The 20,758-nt window shown below is 37.3% G+C and overlaps 5 protein-coding genes across 5 annotated transcripts; 2 read left to right on the top strand and 3 right to left on the bottom strand.

Annotated features, from left to right (window-relative positions):
* Window positions 1-1,059: 1,059 nt before the first annotated feature.
* On the bottom strand, window positions 1,060-2,545 carry LOC125218637 (non-specific lipid transfer protein GPI-anchored 31-like). Its single transcript, XM_048120354.2, has 3 exons — window positions 2,105-2,545; window positions 1,939-1,965; window positions 1,060-1,362 (listed from the first exon to the last, which is right to left on the bottom strand). Exons 1-3 carry the CDS (start codon window positions 2,427-2,429, stop codon window positions 1,187-1,189), a joined length of 528 nt encoding a protein of 175 aa, XP_047976311.1. The 5' UTR covers window positions 2,430-2,545; the 3' UTR covers window positions 1,060-1,186.
* A 2,069-nt stretch (window positions 2,546-4,614) lies between these two features.
* On the top strand, window positions 4,615-5,743 carry LOC125222701 (chlorophyll a-b binding protein CP24 10A, chloroplastic). Its single transcript, XM_048125458.2, has 2 exons — window positions 4,615-4,894; window positions 5,104-5,743. Exons 1-2 carry the CDS (start codon window positions 4,680-4,682, stop codon window positions 5,651-5,653), a joined length of 765 nt encoding a protein of 254 aa, XP_047981415.1. The 5' UTR covers window positions 4,615-4,679; the 3' UTR covers window positions 5,654-5,743.
* LOC125222702 (uncharacterized) lies at window positions 5,692-7,657 on the bottom strand. Its single transcript, XM_048125461.2, has 4 exons — window positions 7,316-7,657; window positions 7,183-7,243; window positions 6,959-7,103; window positions 5,692-6,151 (listed from the first exon to the last, which is right to left on the bottom strand). Exons 1-4 carry the CDS (start codon window positions 7,539-7,541, stop codon window positions 5,903-5,905), a joined length of 681 nt encoding a protein of 226 aa, XP_047981418.1. The 5' UTR covers window positions 7,542-7,657; the 3' UTR covers window positions 5,692-5,902.
* Window positions 7,658-8,559: 902 nt separating this feature from the next.
* LOC125185615 (uncharacterized) lies at window positions 8,560-10,051 on the top strand. Its single transcript, XM_089057275.1, has one exon. The coding sequence runs from the start codon at window positions 8,615-8,617 to the stop codon at window positions 9,848-9,850; it is 1,236 nt and encodes a 411-aa protein (XP_088913401.1). The 5' UTR covers window positions 8,560-8,614; the 3' UTR covers window positions 9,851-10,051.
* Window positions 10,052-13,063: 3,012 nt separating this feature from the next.
* LOC125219722 (peroxidase N1-like) lies at window positions 13,064-14,952 on the bottom strand. The gene is made up of 3 exons (XM_048121765.2): window positions 14,498-14,952; window positions 14,035-14,197; window positions 13,064-13,676 (listed from the first exon to the last, which is right to left on the bottom strand). Exons 1-3 carry the CDS (start codon window positions 14,885-14,887, stop codon window positions 13,261-13,263), a joined length of 969 nt encoding a protein of 322 aa, XP_047977722.1. The 5' UTR covers window positions 14,888-14,952; the 3' UTR covers window positions 13,064-13,260.
* Between the last annotated feature and the right edge of the window lie 5,806 nt (window positions 14,953-20,758).

The raw sequence follows: 20,758 nt of genomic DNA, 5'->3' as shown, positions 1-20,758 counted from the left end.
TTTGCCATATATAACTCTAATAACCAAAATAACACAGAAGGGAGAATAATAATGATTAATACTAATGATTAATGAATTATTTATTTTTACAATTTTCGATTTACATATGTAGTTATTTGTATTACTATTTTTCAAAAATATTGTAAGAGATTTAACACGTATTTATGCCATATAACCTCCATCTTTTTTAGATTATATTCTGAATTTAATTACAACTTCGATTTAATTTGGGATTTATTTATGTCAAATAAACTATAAACACGTTATTTTAAATAATTTAAATAGTAAAAAATTGTTTTCTAGGCTGTCGGAATTTTATAGATTTCAGAAACAATTAATAGTATCAATCAATATCCAAATAAAAATTAAATAGTTCTAAATTTACGTATTTGAATTTTGTAATGAAACTTGTTTCAAAAATAAAAAATGGCAACTTTAAGATAATAAATATTGATAATTTAAAACTGATATTTTACGTACCAACCTTTAAAAGTTGCTTGTATATAACTAATCAACTTTACAAAAAATTCCACACTTGAACCTTACTGACTAACTTATGCATGTATGACTATATGACTTCAGGGGAATGTTAGGGTGTCACCTCCTCTTAAAATAATACAATATCACCATTTCTAGCCAAACATTTGTATATGTGGACGAATAATAAGCTGTCACGTGGCAAAAAAAACCCTAAAAAACACGGCCAGCAATATGCTACACCTTATACAGCAATTTTTCTAGGCCAACAATATCCGACATACTATACAACAATCTTTATTGCTGTGTAGAGTTTATAATATTGCTATATATATGGTATCACAGTGTCACTTTAAGAGGTGGTGTCATTTTGACACAGTGACTTTCAATTTCTAAATTTTCGTCAAAACTATGTACTTACCAAAAAGAAATATGAATGAACTATTAATTTAAACTAATTTTGCAACCAAGAAGCATTTTCTTGTAACCATTATTCTAGTCCTAGCATTTTTCTTTCACCTTTGCAAGTACATGAACATCCCTCAATAAATAAATAAAATCATAGCCCATGAAACTCAAAAATATTTAAATCAAGGTGTCCATAAAATCTAAAGAGTAGTAGCAGCCCACATAATTATATCTACTAGAAATATCACTGCCACTAAATATCCCATGACTAGTAGTATATCAATTTGAGACAAAGATCCTCTCAAAATAAACCGAATGATGCTATTGCACCCATAAATACGAGCAATTCCCAGGAGGCGATCTGCGCCAACAATCCCGCGCTACCGTGAGCCGGGGCTGGAGCGCCTTCGTTACCTCCGAAGCTCGGTGCTGGAGCCCCCGCAACGGAGCTCGGTGATAATGCTAGTGGAGAAAGAGCTGCACCACAAAAACCAATGAATTAACAAAGGGAATGAAATTAAGCAATCCAATTTAGTTGATCATAAAAAAATAAATTTTATAGTCCTCAAATCTACTTGGGTTATTAATCTAGTATCCTTTTGCATTTATTTAAATTGAGATGACTTGACTTCAACGAAAAGTTTAATATTTTATGTTTTTATAAATTAAATAAACATTTTTTATGAAAGATGCTTCTATAAATTAATCAAATATTTAAGTAAATTATTAATAAATAAATCGATTTTATTGGAAACATCATAAATAAATAAATTGATTCTATTATAAGAAATTTACTTTCATAAATTACTTAAATATTTTACTAATTATTAAAGACTTTTATTTGAACCGAACAACAAACCATAAAAACAGTCTGATTAAATGTTCAAATATCTTTTTAGACTTATAATATTACCACTTTTCACGTTTTTATAATTGAAATTATTATCTAAATGAAAAGAACAAAAAAACAAATCCAATTATTACTAAACCATACCCAAATTAATATTCAATCTATCAAATTAGACAAAAAAAATGTTTAATTCATATGTATACCTGGTGCAGCCCCAACGCCTTCGCTCACTGTTTCAACACAAAAAATAAAATAATAAATCGTCAATTTTTTTATTATTCACATATCTAAAATAATAAATCGTCAATTTTTTATTATTCGCATATATAGATACAGATATAGATATAGAGAGAGAAAGGAGAGACGAACGGGAGCAGGTGGAGAGAGAAGGAGCGGAGACGCGGCAGGCGGCGGGGAGCGTTAGGGCTTTGGAGACATTGAGCGTGACGCCGAGCTGCGCGCTGTTTCTGAAGGCGTCGCACAGGCATTGGGGATTCGTCTTCACCACCGTCTTCAATCCGGAGCAGCACGTCCCCTCCGGCTTCTGCGCCGCCCCGCCGGCCGTCACGAACGGCAGGCAGTCCGCCATGCTCGCCACCAGGCTCGTGCAGTCCGCCGCCGCGGGCGCCGGGGCCGATTGCGCCGCGGAGGAGAGAGAGAGCAGCACCGCGATTGCGAAGAAGGTGAGCGCCATTTTCGGAATTGGAGAGAGATTGGAGAAGTTAGGGTTTGCGGAATTGGAATTTTAAGGGAAAGGGGGGAAATGGAGGAGAGGACGCGTGGCGCGGAAGGGGGAGTGAGGTGTCTCTGTTTCATCAGCTGCTGCGAAATTGTGATTTGATTTCGAATTTCAAAAGGTGTGAATCTTTTTCTCATTTGAAAAGTAGGAAATTTATTCGAATTTCAAAAGGACTCGTCACATTAGTTATGAAGGATTAAGCTCTTAATTAGAGTGATTAATTGTTGATTATTGGAGGTAGGGCTGGGAATTCGGCATCAGTTAGTCGGTTAACCGATGACCGAACCGAATCACAACGGTTCTCGGTTAACCGATAACCGACATCCCGAGAATTTCGGTTATCGGTTCGGTTTCGGTTCCAAATGCTAGGCGACGATCAGTTTCCGGTTAACCGGGAACCGATTAGAACCGCCCAAAACTAATCACGCAGCCCTTTTTTTCCTTCACTATTCTACTCTCACGGAGCAGCACAGCCTCCTCCACATCGCGCAGTTGGCAGCCATAATTTCTTGCGCTGCTTTTCTTCCCCCCGGCCGCTACTGCGACGCTCCGCCATGGAACCGCGCCTCCGCCTTCTCTTCACTTTGGATTTTGGCATTTTCAGTATAATTACCAGTTCACCACCATTTTAAGCATAAATATGTTTATACAAACATATAAAACGTTAAGAGCAATTGGTGCAAGTGGTTGGCTGGCTGTTTTTCTCACCTATTGGCAAAGGATTGAATCCCAACAGCATGTTTTATTTTTTTTAAAATTCGGTTACATCGGTTAACCGGAACCGAACCTACCCGAATTCGGTTAGGAACCGAACCAAACCGAATCCATTTCGGTTCCAGTTCCGGTTCTTCATTTTCAGTCAATTGAGGACTCGGTTAACCGATCGGTTGGTTCGGTTAGAACCGAACCGACCGAATTCTCTGCCCTAATTGGAGATTAATTATGATGCGTAAAAATTGATTAGGGTGATTAATTGTTGATAATTGGGGGCTTAGGTAGAATTCATGTGAGAGCATCTCATCAATATAAGGGCATGCGCAATGAGCAGAGTATACAAGCTGTTTGAACGACTAAGCACGGATAGTTGACATATTTGTTCATAGAATTTCATCCCCAAATGAGTTATCTACGCTACCAAACATGTGGAGCGTCACATGACGCCATTGATTTTTTTATTAATCCAAAAATAAGTTTTCTAAAAACTATTACTACTACACTCATCAACAATGTTAAAAATAATTATCAATTCATCATCATCAAAAATCAACAACACCACTTGATAAAGTGGTTGGGAATCGGTTGCCCACGTTTTGAACTGAATTGCTTTATTCTTTCTCATTAGATAATTGCTTTATTGTCCAATTTTTCCACATGTCTGCTCACTACAAGAAAAGCACTTTCCATCAAGCATAGAGTGCAAGAGAATGGAATTCATTCGTGGGAAAGAAGATGATTTTGTGTCCTTTGATGATTTGATCACATGAAAGGCATAAATTTTTTATGAGTTACAAGACACTAAGCTAAAAGGACAACAAGAATCATAGCATAGTATTATTACAAAAACAGTTCAGAGTATACTAATTGTAAATATTTTCCTTTATGTATCTTGTACTCCTCCCCCATCCCGCTCTAAGTTATGTGTGCAAAGATTTAAGAAAATGACACTCCTATAAAAAGAGAACGAGGAGAGAATAAAGTAGATGAGCAATGAGAAAATAAAGTAAAATAGAGTAAATGTGTATTTTGTTAAAATAAATGATTCACTCTAGATTAGACAACCCAAAAAGAAATACGAGTCGCTTACAGTAGGATGAATGGAGTATGTCAATCTAAGATAATGTCGAGCAAACATCCCACAATCATATTCATAGCATTAGTAACATGATTTTCTGTGGTCTTGAGGAGTAGTTTAAAACTCTACCATCATTTCACATGAAAAAAAATGAATAAACAAATAATGAAAAACTAGTGGTCCACGTGGAGGCATTTAAGGTGAGGATGAATCTGCCAATCTGATTGGTTCAAAATCTAACAATCTATCCCTTGCATATCATGAATCCTACTTGGCACCCCACAAGACTCATCTTTCGATTTCCTTCATTTCACCATTTGCCTTTTATACCTATTTTTCCTCTTTACATTTTGGCAATCTACACTCTTAGCCATATCTACTTACAAAATAATTGAAAGAGTGGAGAAGAAGAGATGGCTTCCACTTCAGCTGCATTGGTAAATGGCTTCTTGACCGGTGGCAAGAAGAGCCAGGCTCTCTTGTCGGCCCCCGTCGCTGCCCGGGCCGGTGGGGCCGCCTCCCCCAAGAGGCTGATCGTGGTGGCCGCCGTCGCCGCCCCTAAGAAGTCTTGGATCCCTGCCGTGAAGGGTGGCGGCAACTTGGTCGACCCCGAATGGCTCGATGGCTCGTAAGTCGCTCGCTAGAAAAAAATTGTATTATTAATGGCTATTTGTCTGTAAATACACGAACTTTCAATTATTTTTTTATTCTTACATGCAAATAACCATGTTGTTAATAGGGAGAGATTCTAAATGGGTTAATTTCGAACTTGTTTGGATGTTTTATTTTAAAAATATTTGTCCTATCACTCAAAGTATAAGCATGGTTACAATGCAGGCTACCCGGCGACTACGGTTTCGACCCGTTGGGGCTCGGGAAGGACCCGGCTTTCTTGAAATGGTACCGGGAGGCGGAGTTGATCCACGGGCGGTGGGCGATGGCGGCGGTCCTTGGCATCTTCGTGGGGCAGGCGTGGAGCGGCATCCCGTGGTTCGAGGCTGGAGCGGCCCCCGGGGCCGTGGCGCCCTTCTCGTTCGGGACCCTGCTCGGGACGCAACTACTCCTGATGGGGTGGGTCGAGAGCAAGAGGTGGGTCGACTTCTTCAACCCGGAGTCCCAGTCGGTGGAGTGGGCGACCCCGTGGTCGAGGACCGCAGAGAACTTCTCCAACGCCACCGGAGAGCAGGGCTACCCTGGCGGGAAGTTCTTCGACCCACTAGGGTTCGCCGGGACACTCAAGGATGGAGAGTACATCCCGGACGAGGAGAAGCTCGACAGATTGAAGCTTGCCGAGATCAAGCACGCGAGGCTTGCTATGGTGGCTATGCTCATCTTCTACTTTGAGGCTGGCCAAGGGAAGACACCCCTTGGAGCCCTTGGCTTGTAAGCTTCAATTGTGACATTATTAATGTTGTATAAACAAACTTTTCCAATGTAGAGAGTTTAATTATTGATCGATCATTGATTTGGGAGTTTACTTAATCGTCTAATGTTTTTCCCTTTTACAAACAATTCAATGAAAAGGGCTATTTTGACTACAACTAAATTAGACAGCTAAAGCAATCACCAGATTCTGCTCAGCTAAGATACAAGAAGATGAATAGAAAGAGACGAATTATTGTTGTTGAATCATTTGTTAGTTACCCACCATCAAGAATTCACCTTCACAAACCACCTCTCCGCCAACGTAAGCTTTGCCTTCCAACTTTGCTATTCCGAAGCGTTTCTGCAGCTTCACAAGGTTCATTCTCATCACTAATGTATCTCCTGCTATCACCGGCTTCCGGAATCTTACTTTGTCGATTCCAGCAAAGAAGAAACTGCTGCCCGACCACCCTCCTTCCTCCGGCTGTAGCATAATTAAGCCTCCAACCTGAGCCATCGCCTAGATAAAACAGTAACACGCTATCATCGAAGCTATGAATCTTGAGGAGAAAGTAGCTATAAGTTATGAGTGTTAAAATAAAACAAGGAATACTGCCAAATCACAAAATTGTAATTTGCAAAACAGATAATAAGAACTAATTGAAGTTACAAATGAATGTCATTCCTACATCGAAATTTTCAGCCTTTTGGATTGAACGGTGATCAACGATCATATCTTAAGAGAATGATAAACGATTAACGAGTCAATTAGCAAATACTCCTTGAGTAATTTCTAGAGATAATGGTATACTACTTGATGAAGTTATGCCTGAGGAAGGGAGTTTTACCATTACAACTATAGCATTGATACAAAATTTACAAGAACAGGATAAGCAAAGAATGCAAAGTAAAACAAGTTCGAAAACACTAAGGCTCTAGAGTATTTGGTCGTAGCACCTGATCAGCCACTACTTAGCAGCATATAAATGATGTCAACGCATCAAAACCTAGAAATCAACAATCCGAACATTAAAACCCTTGTCATCGGAGGTGCAAAAAATGACTGATGCTCGAGCATCAGAGACGATAGATGCATCCACGATCATACAAAAACTGAGCCTAGATAAACATCATAAACTACGATTTTACAGCCAATACAAATGCACTACTTAGAAGCATAAACATGATGTCATCAGAGGTGAAAAAACTGCCTGATACTCGAGCATTGGTGACTATACGTCCATCCGTAATCATAAAAGGTTCGATAATCGATAAACTACGGTTTCACAGCCGATACGAATTCAATACTCTAATCACATTGGTTTACCTCAATCATGAGCACGCCGGGCATAATCGGCCTCTCCGGAAAATGGCCGGGGAAGAAATTATCATTGATAGTCACATTCTTAATAGCAACAGCAGACACACCAGGTGTGAACTCAATCACTCTATCCACCAGCAGAAACGGAAATCTACAAACCAAAAACATCAACAATCAATTCGAGAAATCAAACAAAACTGATCCACCAATGAAATTAACGCAAAACCAACCTGTGAGGCAGGATATCCCGAATCTGATTAATGTCCATGACTGTTGGAAATGCAGGGTACTCTGAAGCCGTAAATCGGTGAGAAATTGCAAGCATCAAAGTGAAGAAGCTAAGCAAGAGATGATATTTCATACTCAATTCAATCGGCAGCTCGGCGGAGGAGGCGTGGTCATCGGAGGCAGCGCAGGAAGCGGTGAGACTACGGATTTTGTTGAAATTGGCGGCGACGGCGTGTGATCTGGAGGTAGCGAAAGGCTGCTTGACGGAAACAGAGAGCGGTGGCGGTGCGTTCTCGGGTGGTGGGGAGTGTGGAGAAGTGAGAGTGGAGAAGAGAGAATGCGAGAGGACGGAAGACGCCATTGTCGACGGAGTGTTCGACGAAATGTTTGTGAAGAAGGCTAAATAAACGAGGGCGGAGAGACCGAGATTTTTACTGCGGTCTATATCAGCCTACAATGGTGGTGATTGGTGAATCATTGTCTTTCATTTTTTTATCTATAAATAATTTTATTATCCCTAAGTCGTAGTTTAAAAAGCAACATTTAATTTTTGAAGTGCTACTGCTACTAGTGTTGATCTATTTTAGTATCCCTATAAAATTATTTAATTTTTTTAAATCGATCTAGTACACATATCTTAATATTCGAATACACCATATTAAATAGTAATTCACGAAACTATGTCAGTTCTATCAATTTGTAAGACTAGTGACTCGTGCCTTAATTCATGTTAAAAGGTAATGTTGAAAAAGTTATTAATTATTGGGTCTGTACATGTTAAATTTGGGATAGATGGTTATTTATCATCATAGAGTTGAATTAATTATTTCATAGCATATTAGCATCAATCGTTCGATTTCAACTAACTCATTAATTAAACCAAATGGTCCTATGTCTCTAAAGAATAAAATTCAAACCCAAAACACTTGTATATACCAAAACCCAAAATCGATCATTATAATATCAATGCTAAATTTATGCAGAAAAATAAAAAAATCATGATTTAAATAATACTACTAAATTTCTTCAAAATTTGAATGGTAATGAGATAATGGAGAAATAAAAATAGAATAATATAAATTTTATCCGGTTTTCGGGCCAGCCCATCAGGTTTTCGGATCTGGCCTTAACGGATTGCGAGTTAATCTAGTGCGAGCTAATCGGTTTTTAATTTTATCGAAATATAAATTTTCAACCTTAACCCTATAAATTTGGCGGGCTATTCAGGCCAGCCAATGAATTGTGGGCTACACTAATATAATTTCTCGTACTGATATTTTTGATTTAATATAAATATTTATCATATCATATAAATGGCAGGGGCAATACGGTCATTAAACTCAAGTAAAAATATGGAGTAAACGGCAGTCTTTTTTAGTGATAAAAGTAAACACAACTTCCACCGGAGTCGGCGGCGCTTCCACCACAACCACCATGGACTTCCACCTCCACGGCGGATCCCCCTCCTCCACCTCCTCTTCCTCCTCCCACCACCGCCAAAACCCCCCCACCACCACCACCAATTCCGCCTCCAACGGCCACCACTCCTCCGATCCAATGCACTCCTGGTGGGAATCCATCTCCCGCGCCCGCTCCCGCATCCACCTCCTCTCCTCCCTCCTCCCCTCTCCCCCCCTCTCCTCCCTCGCCGACACCGACCGCCCCGCCCGCTCCCTCCTCCTCTCCTCCCCGGCCTACTCCTCCCTCTCCGCCGCCCTCTCCTCCCCCTCCTCCGGCCGCGCCGACGACCCCCTCTGCCGCTGGCTCTACGACACCTACCTCTCCTCCGACCCCGATCTCCGCCTCGTCGTCCTCTCCGCCCTCCCCCTCCTCGCCGCCGCCTACCTCCGCCGCGTCCACCACCCCGCCGCCGAATCCCCGCCCTCCCTCGCCGGATTCGAGGCCGTCCTGCTCGCGCTCTACTCCTCCGAGGCGAAGTCGCGCAACGGCAAGGCGGTCGCCGTCTCCATCCCCGATCTCTCGCAGCCGTCGCTGTACCACGCCCCGAGGAGCCCTAGCCCTAATCCGAACCCTAGCGCGGCCTCGATCGGGATCCTCTCGCCGCCGCTGGAGCCGCAGATGGCGGTGAAGTCGACCAAGCGCGCTTGCATCGTCGGCGTCGCGCTGGATTGCTACTACAAGCAGATCTCGCAGATGCCGAGGTGGTCGAAGCTTGATTTCTGCAATTTCGCTGCTGTTTGGGCGGGGGTTGATTGCCCCTGCACTTCCGATTTCGATGGGAAACCAGAGAATTTCATCGATAAGAACGGATTTGGGGATGATGGTGAAATTAGGGTTGAATCAGATGAAATCGATCGGGTGGTGGAGAGAGTTAGGGATTTAGAAATTGAAAACGGTGAAGAAGAGGACTTGAGAATTCCGCTGCCATGGGAATTGTTGCAGCCGGTTTTGAGAATTTTGGGGCATTGTTTGCTGGGGCCTCTGAATGCCGATGAGGTGAAGGACGCCGCGTCTGTGGCTGTGCGACGGCTATACGCTCGAGCTTCCCATGATCTTGTTCCGCAAGCGATTCTAGCTACGAGGAGTTTGATCCAGCTAGATAAGGGGATGCGTGAAGCTGCCAATGCCGCGGCTGCCAATGGCTCTGGTTCGAATGCCAACACTCCCAGTAAGGCTAAGAAACCCGAGATACTTTTGGTTTCCAAGTGATGGTGTTCTATCAGAATTTGCCTGTTCTTAACTTGGGATTGGTGTTCATTGTGGAAATCTGAGAATGTGTTGGTTTTGTGTAGATTATTAATTGTTACTAGAATTATACGTATAGATGAATTGTTTTTATGATGGGTGACGGGCCAGATTGATGAGATACATGCTTAATGATGTGTAATATTATGAATTATGTTCATTTGATGCGTAGTTGTTCTTGAACAAATGCTTTTGTTTCTTTATATATGCTGTTGATATAGTAGTTCTTTGGTGATTTATAAAATTCAACATTATTTAGCTTCTCAATTGAATACCTTCTAATGTGTTTACTAATATGGAGTAGTTAACCTTGGAGGTAGATGTTTTTGTGGTACTGTCTTTGCTATCTGTTTTGAATTCGAAAGGTCTAACCTTTCTCTTCAAATCAAGGATTTAAGAGGAGGAATTGGGAATGAAAAAGAAGGGAACGGAGAATGCTGAGATTGTTCATGTGCCTATAGTTGGACTTTAGTAGTACCTTTTAGGCAACAATTTTGTTCATCGTTTTTGCTTCTTGCCAATGCGTTTAGTTTAGTTTCTTTCGATGAGGGAGGGGAACCATGGTTTCTGTTATTGCGTTATGTGATTTTTCAGTTTGCTCAAAGCATAGTTGTTGTCTTAGTGGCTGCCTGAATACTGAGTAAATCATAGTAGTATTAAGTTAGTAACAAGCTATGTATTTAACATTTCAAATTCATGCATAATGTGTTACAATAAATTGTAAGGAGAATCTCTACTTTCGATGACTATCCTTAGACATTTTAAATACTTCCCAAAGAGTTGTGGATTCGTTATCCACACCTTACTTAAAAGTTAGAACCAAGAAGCAAGATTATGAAATAAGAAATTTGCACTTGTGAGTTTTGAGCTTCTTGAGACCTTCCCTCTTTTTACACTCTGTTAATCTCAATGAACATTCACTTTTTAAGTAGCATTTCTGCCTTTGGATAGCACTAACGAGGATGATTAGGACGACAATATCTTAGTATGTAGGTTTGCTTGTTGGTTTCTCCTTAAGAGATTGTTTGAATGATGACCTTTGTAGGGTGGATTCTTAATTAGCATTGATAAGATTTCTATCAGAATTTGGGTATGAATTAGTTGCCTGCAGTGAGGAAAGAACCTGAATTTAGGAGCAACCTTCGTGTTTTAATGAGGATGAAGTTTTGACATTATCGAACTCCATTCTAATATTGGCCCTTAAACACTAAGCAGAACTTGATGAAATACTGTTTAGATTAGTAAAGTTTTTGATCCCGGGCTCATCTCAGCGTCTTTTACTTCAGTTAGTGATGTGTTCCAGTCGACCATATTGGTCGATCTAGATCTGCTGCTTGGCTCGTTAGTTGTTAAGCTATATCTATGTTGGTCCCGAAAAGTGAACTTGATTGACAAATATCACCAAATTGACCCTTACACCTAGTGATGATTTTACAACCTCCTGGGTTGTCGAAATCCATGGTCTAGTGCTAAAACGAGGATGATCCCTCCATCCCGAATTGTTGCCTCGAGAGTGAGGATCACATTGCCTTTGATCTCGGGGCCTCGTGACTGACAAGAGTCGATTTTCTGATTACTGGAATGTGTGAAAATGAGTCATTTTATTCTTCAATTTTAGCAAATGTATCATGAATTCATCATTCTCTTATAGCTCTAGTCCTTTTAATGTTTACTATCTTTTATAACACTTCTCATTATGTCTATGAAGACACATGAATGTTAATTATTTGTACTATTATGAATTATAAAATTATTACTCTCATAATGTACTTATTTCTATATTATTGCCTCTCAAAAATGTTTCCTAAGAAGAAACACAAACATACACTATATGGACACCAACTGGTCCAAATCCCATGTTATACTCACATGCACTAAATTTATGGATTTTCCTTTTCTTTTTATCTCCTTTTGCATTGTACAAAATTTCCAACAAAAGTTTAGTTTTTGTCGCCATTCTTGTCTTTTAAGAATATAAAGCATATTAGAAAAATAAATTTAGTTATGAGCACTACTTCTATGATTCTATTAAATTATTGATCTTACTAAAAAATTACAAAAAATTTTAGAATTATAACGAATAGAATAACCTTGAGAAATGTTTTAATTATTTATAAAATCATGAAGTTTGATGTTTGTCATGCACATTTTAAAATTTGAATGATAAATTACATCACAAAATATTGACAACACCAAATTTTCATAGGCAATTAACCCTAAAGAATATATCTACTTTAGTCATTGAAAATGACATTTACAATCTATAATTCAGTAGTAAATTATGTGAAGATAATTATATGGATAAAATAAGCAAGCAAAGTTGAAGAACCAACGACTTACTCCCAAAGTGCCACGTGGTGATATTATTTTATCCAAATATCTTTCTATTTGTTGGTTGATGCCGCATGAATACAAAACACTTGAGTTGATAGAAAATTAGAAACAAATAATTGTACTTTTACTATAGTTATATTTATTACGATTTTAATTACAACTGATAAATTTAAATTGAAAAAGTAAGAAATTTAATTGGAATGAATGTAACCTTATACAAAATTCTGTCGCGACTAATTAAAAAGTAGTGAAATCGAACATTAATTTAAAAACAAGTGTGGAGAGAAGTCAAAGTTGACTGATTTGGACGTTGTTAAGATTCATTCAACACATTACACATCATTGACTTCTTTTTTGAAAAAGACTACATTAAATATTAATGCATGTATACATACGTCCATTGAGAAAGATAGAGTCGAAAATATTTGATTTAAAGTAATATCTGTAGTCACTTATTTATATCGACTTAATATCTGGTTTATATTGACTTTAAAGGAAAATAATTTGTGACATAATGTCTTTATAGTTTATACTATGATATTATTTTTTATAAATTATATTTTACTCTAACTAGTAGTATATCCGTATGCATTTTTGATTGGAGATAAATCAAATTTAACTGAATATCCATATCCAAAAAATTAAATTACGACACTTAAAATTTATATATTCACTTTTATTTTATGTGATTTTTTTGTATTTTTTTAATGTGTGTTTGAGATAATGTAAACTAAAACATATTTATAAAATAAATAATCTATGATGAAAATAACACTTTATTATGATTAAATCCTCATAAAATTGAAAGAAAGTTTTCAAAATTATTAAAAATAGAAAATAATGTAAAATTACAAATTATTTTTTATTATGGCAAAGACAATACATTAGAGCCCTAATAGTTTCTATTTAGGTCCATTACAAATATGGCAATCCAACCTTAACAAATCACAAAGTGGCATAACAAAATTTAGATACACATCTAAACATCTAACAAATTTTACTGTCATCGTCGTCGCCGCCGCCGTCCTCGTCGTCATAACCTAATTAACCGCGGAGCAAACCGTACGGATCTCGCCGCTGGTGCCCGTCTTCACCTCGACATTGCTCATCTTCACCATCGACCGCCCGAACTCGACCCCGAACGTGAGCCCGGCCAAGCCCCTCACGCCGATGAAGCGCTGCACGACGGCCTTCGTCGAGGCGTCGCCCCAGAGGCGCTGGTCCGACTCGAGGACCCCGCGCCCGTCCCTCAGCTTGGCGAAGTACCCGTTGTCGAAGCGGGTCTCGCTGCCGTTGTCGAGCCCCACGCGCCTCGCGCCGTCCCCGCCGTTCGGGCAGAGGGCGCGGAGCGTGGGGAGGAACGCGGGGTCGATGGTCGGGTCGGGCCCGCCGTTGGTGAAGTTGTAGAGACGGTAGCTGAAGAACTGGCAGGCTGAGGTTCCTATGGTGTGGCCTCCTGCAAAAAGGTTAATAATAATTGAAATTAAATTTTTTATTGTAATTATATTATACTCCCTCCGTCCCCGATTAGGAGTCACACTTTGACCGGAGTTTTAAGAAATGTAAAGAAAAGTTGGTTGAAAAAGTTAGTGGAATGTGGACCCATTTTTTTATATTGATTTTATAATAAAATGTGAGTGAATTGAGTTAGTGGAATGTGGGACATACTTGCTATTTATGGTAAAAATGAAGTGTGACTCTTAATTGGGGACGGACTGAAATGGAAAAATGTGATTCTTAATCGGGGACGGAGGGAGTAGGTGATATTAGTAAATTTGGATTAATAAATTATAATTGGAGATGAAGCGGCTTACCAACTAAGGCAACCAGGTCTTGGGTGTTGAGTTTTTTATCAAGAAACTTCTGCTTTTGGACGTCGACGGAATCGCGGAAACCGGGTAGGTTGGAGGTGGCGCTTGCCAGTGAAACCCGGCCGTCACGCCGCCCTGTTGGCACGACCCAGCTCCCTCCGCCACTCTGCATCAATTGAAATAAATATGTTTAATTTACTTTCATGTCTGAACTTTGGTATAAATTAAGTGATTGATTGGACCTCATAATTGGAATTTTACCACTAATCATATAGTTAGGGTTGGTAATTAATTACTACTCATTTTACCATTTTTTAATATATTCAGATAAAGGTGACATTCTACTAACTTATTTAACCCATAGTAACATACTGAATTAATTCATTGAATTCGTGTTGAAAGTAAATGGGGTTTATAATGTAGGATTGAGAGAATATTAAATCAAATTAAAAAATTTGGTACTTACGACGACGACGGAATCGCGAGCAGCAAGAGCGAGAATGTCGGCACAAGAGACCACGCCAGGGCACACGCTCTCAATCTGCTTTTTAGCGTCGTCGATGACCTCATATCCTCTCAAAAGACGGTTGGGTCCCGCAGTCTTTTCGGTGTTGGGACCATCAATGAGAATGGAGCCGTCGCAACCCTCGACAAAGCAATCGTGGAAGTGCATTCTGAGCAAACCCGCCGCAATCGTAGGGTTGGTCCGGAAATGTGACCTCACGGTCGTCAGAACTATCGACTCGGCTCGAGGGCACGTGGCAGAGTAAAACCCTACCCTAGTGCCTTGGCCTTGTGACAAGGCCACTAAGCTACCCAACACCACTAGCACAAGAATTCCATTAATGTAACCCATTTTAGTATATAGTTTGTAGAAAGAAATAATCCACTCAAAATGTAGGAGAATTATTTGGTTTGTGATTATAAGTGGTGGAAATTGAGGGTATTTATAGGATGGAAATTGGAAGTGAAGTGAAAGTCAAAAAGGTTTAAGCCTTGAGAATAAGTAAACAAAGCCGGCTACTAGTGGTGGCATTTTCCATCTAAAATTCAAAAGAAATTTATAGTATTATCGTGTAATGAGTTGTCATGCAATTCCATTAGTATCTTCTTTGGATTATTTAATTTTGAGGATGTGACTCATGGTATTATTTGTCACCGACATGCATGGATTGTATGTAGCAATTAAGCATTATTATCTTTTTTGTGCTGTTAGAATAAATCTTTGACAAGTTTAATTAGGACAATGATTAGGTTAAACAAACACGTTATGTACCCTTTTGACTTTGTAATAGTATATAATAATATTATATACCAAAAGAGGCAAAAACGATTTAGGAGAGTTTTGAAATTAGGAGAAGAAGACAATAATCTAGTGTTGTACAAATTAATTAAGTTTTAGTATTTGTTTAATTTGACAATGAGGTGAATGGGGTTGCAGGTTTAGTTTTAATTTATTGTATTAAGGAAATTTTGTCTTAATAGGGGATAGCATTCAGACTTTGAGTCGGATTTTTAACTAATTCCAATTAATCTTCAAATTTTGAGAGAATATATATAGTAAATATCCATATATTCAACTTGTGTTAAAATGACAACCCCTCTTAAAGTGACATCGTGACACCACTTATACAACAATATTATAAACTCTAAACAACAATATTCAATACGCTATAGATTGTTGTCTAGCGTGGTGGATATTGTTCTCCAAGAAAAATTGTTGTATAGTGTACAACATATTGTTGGCCGTCTTTTTTAACTTTTTTTTGCCACATGACAGCTTATTATTCGTCCACGTATACAAATGATTGACTAGGAATGGTGGTATGGTGTTATTTTAAGAGGTGGTGACACCCTAACATGCCCCTATTCAACTAAGTTCGAATCGAACCGAAAAAAATGAAATATTCAAATATATGTAAGTATTATTTTCAAGGGGAGTGATCAATTGCTAACTAATTAGCAATCCCAAACTAAGACTAAATCTTAGCCATTAGATTAGAAGATCTAGTGGTTGAAAACTTGAAATAATGTCATATTGATTATATTTTTAAGAGTAAAGGCCAGATGTGGTCCCTAACATATGACTGTTTTATCAATTTGGTCCTTAACATTATCTTTTTTATTATTTGGTCCCTCACAAATAAACTCGGACCCGAATCGGTCCTCACTTAACAGAACCATAAAAAAATAGACGATGACCGCAATCTGACTATATTAAATTACTAATGGTAATTAATTATACCTAATTATAATTCTTTTCCTGTTAGCAAAATTGGAAAAAAGATAGTATCAGTTGCAAAATGAAATGAATAATTTATAATTTAATAGGAATTAAGAATTATAATCAGGTATAATTAATTACCATTAGTAATTTAATATAGTCAAATTGCAATCACCGTCTATTTTTTGACGGTTCTGTTAAGTGAGGACCGATTTGGGTCCGAGTTTATTTGTGAGGGACCAAATAATAAAAATGATAATGTTAAAGACCAAATTGATAAAACGGCCATATGTTAGGGACCACATTTGGCCTTTACTCTATTTTTAATTAAGAAAATTAATAAATAAAATTAGAGGGTATTAATGTCAATTCTCTCTCATTAAAATCATCTTAAAACTTTAAATTTACGTAACTCTCTCAATTTAAATTATTTTTTCACAAAAAATATATCAAATTAAAGATAATTTTATAAGGATTCCAACAAGATCTCAATTGCATATGTTCCGACGACGTTCGGATGATGAAATTTGATGTTTTTTATTTTAGATTTCGTAAAGGTTGATAATCAGATTTTTATCAACAAATACATAAAAAAATCTCAATAAATATGTGTTGATATTTTCTTGTAGTAGTGTTGATATTCTTATGTCATAAGGTTGATATTTGTAATATATTATGTTGATATAAAAAAACATTCACGAAAATTATCATATGATAACATAATGGCGATATTACCCTTTTGTTGATATTTTGTCTACTATTTATTGAGATTCGTAAAATTTAATCTCAACCATTCATTTTAAAATCTAAGGGTGGAGATTTGGTCTTGATTTTGGATTATGGTGCTATAAGCACTAGAATATGACCCTTATTTTCTATATTATATACTTATGTAGTAGTACTATTTTTTTTACAACCCAAAAATTAGGAGTGAGCATTTTATACATTAGGTTAGCAAAATATATTTAAAAAAATATAATTTGATAAAATATTTATGTAACATTAAAATGAAATTTGAAATGTATTATAATTTATAATTTTATTTGAAGAAAATAATCTTATCTGATGCGAAAATCCACGAAATTCAAACCGAGTTTAATATTTCGATTTGATTCAATTTTGTTGTTACGACTACGGATATTTTACTCAGATTTACATATGATACTCACATAGGATAAATAAACATTTTTCTATGACAAAAGTAAGGTTAAAGTTCAAAAAATATTGATAGCCACCACCTAAAAATAAATTCTTATATATGTGCTGAGAAGATGAAGTTTCGTAGGGAAATTTGACCCTTGCTACACTTATCTGAATTCGTCTTTATTTGCTAAGTCAAAAAGTTGCATAGTGCTACAAAATTAATGGATAACATATGAGATAGAGAAGACTATTCAATGATTGAATTGGACAAACATTTCAACAACTAATTGCATGCATTGATGTATAACAAATGCCTTGTCTAAGTAATGCCAATTAGTAGAAACTTCTTGTTATAATGCGCCATTTGCATGAGCACTGTGCTTTATTATTATCACCTAACTTTTGACTTTAAATGTTCTATTCATACATGATTCTATTTTTACTTCAGATTGAAGCAATACATGTACCGTATGTATGTATGCATGTATATTGAAAGAATTTAGTATAGATAGGTATGAGAGTCTCGTATTCACTCTCATTTCAGTTACAACATCTGCTATGAAATCAGTCTAATTACAAACAATAACTCAATTCACTAAATTTATATTTTAATTTTTTTGTTTTTTATTTTGAATTTAGAATTAGAAAACTAATAAAAGTGTTTAATTAAGGTATAAATTAAAATTATTTTTATAAAAACAATGAAAATAACTAAATAAGATAAATTAAAATTTATTTTCTTAAAAGGGTTGTAGCCATCGTGAACCCGCAATAGGGTGTTGGCGGCTTTCCATCTAGCCTATGACCAAAAAATCGAGTTATCGGGAAAAAAGTCGACCATGCTGCAAACTTGTCGTGCTCCAACGGTCAGATTTTGCAGTCTTATTGTGAATGACCTGAATCACTACAAAGTGTTACACATGTAATATTTAAGAGTAATATATATGAACAAAATGCAAGGTAATTAATACACAAGGTAGATTAAAGAACATATATTTAAAATATATCTTCACGGGTTTATATAAGTATATAAGGATGTATTAAGATGACAACCCTCTTTATTGTGACACCATACCACCATCTTAGGCCATTGGATCTGAAAATCATATGTTTGTCATGCTGCCATGCACGTGTAAAAACACGGAGTGCAATATCTAATACAGTAGACTGTAATATCTAATACAGTAAACTGCAACCCGTGTTCTGTTCACGAAATTTAATCTTAGGCGTCCATAAGTGAGATCTAATGGACTATATTGGTGGTATGGTGTTATCCTATCTATGGTGGCACCACAGTGCACCCTAAGTATATATAGATGTATTACTATGATTATATCGCCTTCTACTTATTGCATACTGCACATAAATATTAATTAGTCGCTCAGCAAAGAATTAAAAACCTAAAAGGAAGGGAAGTGTTAATTATACGCAGTTATTTCTTGAGAGTCCAAATTCATTTTGAAGATAAATTCCAAAATATTGGATATACACAAGAAATGTTAATATCACAATCAATAGATTAAGACCCTTTCATCTAATATATCTAAATATCTATGAAGTCAATGTTGACTCTAACACACACACACACACATAGTGTGATCAGTATATATAAATATAAATACAAAATAATTTATCCCCAATAAGTAAATATGGTACACAACTAAGAGAGTGAGTCAACAACTTATGATGATCATTTTTGTCATTTTTCGTTTAGAAAAAACATTTGGCACATATATTTTCAACGAAAATATGATTAATTTTCATTTCCATTTCCATTTCCATTTCCATTTCCATTAGTATTTTGTTATTGGGTTAATGTTTATTGATGGAAATTTGATGTGGACTGTTGTGAATTATTGAGTCCGTCCGCACCATGTGGACTGCTACACGCAATTTTTGGCCTTTTCATAATAACATAATAAGAGGGTATTAATCTAATTTTTTTAGGACAAAATATCAAGAAAACCATGAATTATGGTCATTTTGGTACGTTGTCCCACAATAAAATTCACGGGCAATCTCGTACTCGTATAGTAAAGTTTAAAATTTCATATTAGATACAATTTCATTCAAATTCGATAGGTGGAAAAATATGAATAATATTAAAATTCATGGTTATTACAACTGATCATCAGAATTTGATCAAAATTCATAATTTATTCTGACAATTTGACCATTTTTTAATTAACAATTGATCTAGTTAGACTATATACATGTCTACTAATTACATCGATGTTAATCAAAATAGTTATCCAAGAATCTTCAATAAATGGTCTAAAAAATCTTATTACTGCAACAAACATACTGTGTGTACATTATCAAGTGGTACGTAGTGCCGTTGTCACCTTAGCTAATTAATGATCGATAATAACCGATGTGTGCTTTGCAAAAAGGAATCGGAGTCTATTGAACATCTCTTTTTTGGTTGCAAGATATCCAGCAGCTTATGGTACTCATGCTGCGAGCGATGGAACATCTCCATGTGTCTTCCTAATCAACCAAAGGCATGTCTTCTCTCCTGCTTGGCGCCCCGTTTAGAGATCATGAAAAGAGGAGTTGGACGACCATGTTTTATGTCATCTCATGGTCTATATGGGACATCCGCAATAAGGTTGGCTTTCAAAATTTCAACCCCATTTGGGAGGTTGAGAAGAAACGACTTTTTTGTCGTCTTGAAAGTTGGATGAAAGGACGTGGCCAGGTTCCGTGGCGGCAGGAGATTCGGCTGTTAAGGTGAGCACTGCTTGAGGTGTTGTTAGCCTTCCTCTGCTTGTGGCTATCTTCTGGTGTTAGGCTTGCTTTCTTGCTTTCTTTTTGTGTTTCCTGGGTAGTTTCCGTTGGTTGTTGTTTGTTTTTTAAGTAGAGTTGTTTGGGTTCTTCCGTTGAGTGCTTTGGGAGGTGTTTTTTTTGTCTTTGGTGCTGATTTGTTTGCTGGTAGTTTGAGGGGGTTGGTACTGTTATGGTTGTCTCCCTCTTTTGTTGAGTTTCGATGTACTTTTCCGGCTCGCCTTCTGGGCTTGAGCATTTTGCTTAATCAAAAAAAAAAATGAGAAGACCTACCTAAAGCTAGAAGATGGTTGGGACACAAATGAAGTTTATCTGGCGAGTTGTGGCTTTTCATCTTTGGTGTGGATGTTTGGTACTTTGCTGTAGTTTTTGGTTTGTCGTGTGTTCCTTTTGGGCTGGCTTTGTTTGCGGCGGTTGTTGGTTGTGATTGGTATGTTGTTTTGTGGCGTTTCTTTGCTTATGGGGAGTTGTAGTTTTTGTTCAAGTTTTGTACTTCTTTGCTCACCATGTTGAATGGTTTGAGCCTTTCTTTTTATCCAAAAAAAAAAAAACAATTGCTATCATTGCATATTC

This window comes from Salvia hispanica, chromosome 1 (genome assembly GCF_029641045.1).
Source record: "Salvia hispanica isolate PSC_SH4W2 chromosome 1, Shi_PSC_v1, whole genome shotgun sequence".
NCBI lineage: Eukaryota > Viridiplantae > Streptophyta > Magnoliopsida > Lamiales > Lamiaceae > Salvia > Salvia hispanica.
The sequence above is the reverse complement of the archived record's forward strand: the minus strand, read 5'-3'. Positions and strand labels throughout refer to the sequence as shown.

Coding starts and splice junctions, on each gene's coding strand:
- LOC125218637 (XM_048120354.2), bottom strand. CDS start 2,429: ATGGCGCTCACCTTCTTCGCAATCGCGGTGCTGCTCTCTCTCTCCTCC. Junction 1,966..2,104: donor TTCTCTCTCCACCTGCTCCC/GTTCGTCTCTCC, acceptor GTGTTGAAACAG/TGAGCGAAGGCGTTGGGGCT. Junction 1,363..1,938: donor AGGCGTTGGGGCTGCACCAG/GTATACATATGA, acceptor TTTGTGGTGCAG/CTCTTTCTCCACTAGCATTA.
- LOC125222701 (XM_048125458.2), top strand. CDS start 4,680: ATGGCTTCCACTTCAGCTGCATTGGTAAATGGCTTCTTGACCGGTGGC. Junction 4,895..5,103: donor CCCGAATGGCTCGATGGCTC/GTAAGTCGCTCG, acceptor GTTACAATGCAG/GCTACCCGGCGACTACGGTT.
- LOC125219722 (XM_048121765.2), bottom strand. CDS start 14,887: ATGGGTTACATTAATGGAATTCTTGTGCTAGTGGTGTTGGGTAGCTTA. Junction 14,198..14,497: donor CTCGCGATTCCGTCGTCGTC/GTAAGTACCAAA, acceptor CAATTGATGCAG/AGTGGCGGAGGGAGCTGGGT. Junction 13,677..14,034: donor AGACCTGGTTGCCTTAGTTG/GTAAGCCGCTTC, acceptor ACCTTTTTGCAG/GAGGCCACACCATAGGAACC.
- LOC125185615 (XM_089057275.1), top strand. CDS start 8,615: ATGGACTTCCACCTCCACGGCGGATCCCCCTCCTCCACCTCCTCTTCC.
- LOC125222702 (XM_048125461.2), bottom strand. CDS start 7,541: ATGGCGTCTTCCGTCCTCTCGCATTCTCTCTTCTCCACTCTCACTTCT. Junction 7,244..7,315: donor CGAGCTGCCGATTGAATTGA/GTATGAAATATC, acceptor TTACGGCTTCAG/AGTACCCTGCATTTCCAACA. Junction 7,104..7,182: donor CGGGATATCCTGCCTCACAG/GTTGGTTTTGCG, acceptor TTTGGTTTGTAG/ATTTCCGTTTCTGCTGGTGG.